At 61.4% G+C, this 546-nt stretch overlaps 1 protein-coding gene across 1 annotated transcript in view; it reads right to left on the bottom strand.

The window, feature by feature from the left end:
• ETH_00035990 (uncharacterized protein) overlaps positions 1–470 on the bottom strand; it is a gene marked incomplete at both ends in the record, with an annotated part of 1,225 nt that extends 755 nt beyond the window's left edge. Inside the window, one exon of the mRNA XM_013375987.1 lies at positions 62–470. Within this exon, the coding sequence (XP_013231441.1) occupies positions 62–470 (409 nt within the window). The remainder of the gene's footprint in view (positions 1–61) is intronic.
• Positions 471–546: the final 76 nt, after the last annotated feature.

The raw sequence follows: 546 nt of genomic DNA, 5'->3' as shown, positions 1-546 counted from the left end.
CCCGCCGCAGCTGCTGCTGGCGCTGCTGCTGCTGCTGCTGCTGCTGCTTCTCTTTTGGAACTTCTCTTCAGTCTTGAACGCAAGCCGCGCTGCTGCTTAGTGGGGCTTTCTCTGTCTGCTTCTTCTTCTTGCCGCTTTGGGCTATCAGGTCTGCTGCTGCTGCCCTGCTGCTGCGCCTGCTGCTTCGGCTCCTCCTCCTGCTGCTTCTCCTGCTGCGTCTGCTGCTGCTGCTGCGGCGGCGAAGGCGGTGGAGCCTCTTGCTGCTTCTGCTTCCCCCGATGCTTTTTTTGCTGCTGCGGCGCATCTGCCGGCTGGCTCTCCTCCTGTTCTTTCTCTTGCTGCTGCAGCTGCGGCTCCTGCTGCTGCGTCTGCTGCTCCTGCTGTGTCGGCTGCTGCAGCTGTGTCTGCTGCTGTTGCTGTTGCTGATGCTGCTGCCGCTGCTGCTGCTCGGTTCCCTCGTGCTGCCTCATGGGGCTTTCACCTAACAAAGATAGGAGCTGGCTTTCCCCCTCTTTGGTGTTGTCTGCAGCCCCTGAGGCATCTGGA

Source organism: Eimeria tenella, genomic scaffold, assembly GCF_000499545.2.
Source record: "Eimeria tenella Houghton genomic scaffold, Eth_scaff3062, whole genome shotgun sequence".
NCBI lineage: Eukaryota > Apicomplexa > Conoidasida > Eucoccidiorida > Eimeriidae > Eimeria > Eimeria tenella.
Note: the sequence above shows the minus strand (reverse complement) of the source record. Positions and strands in the feature narration are given on the sequence as shown.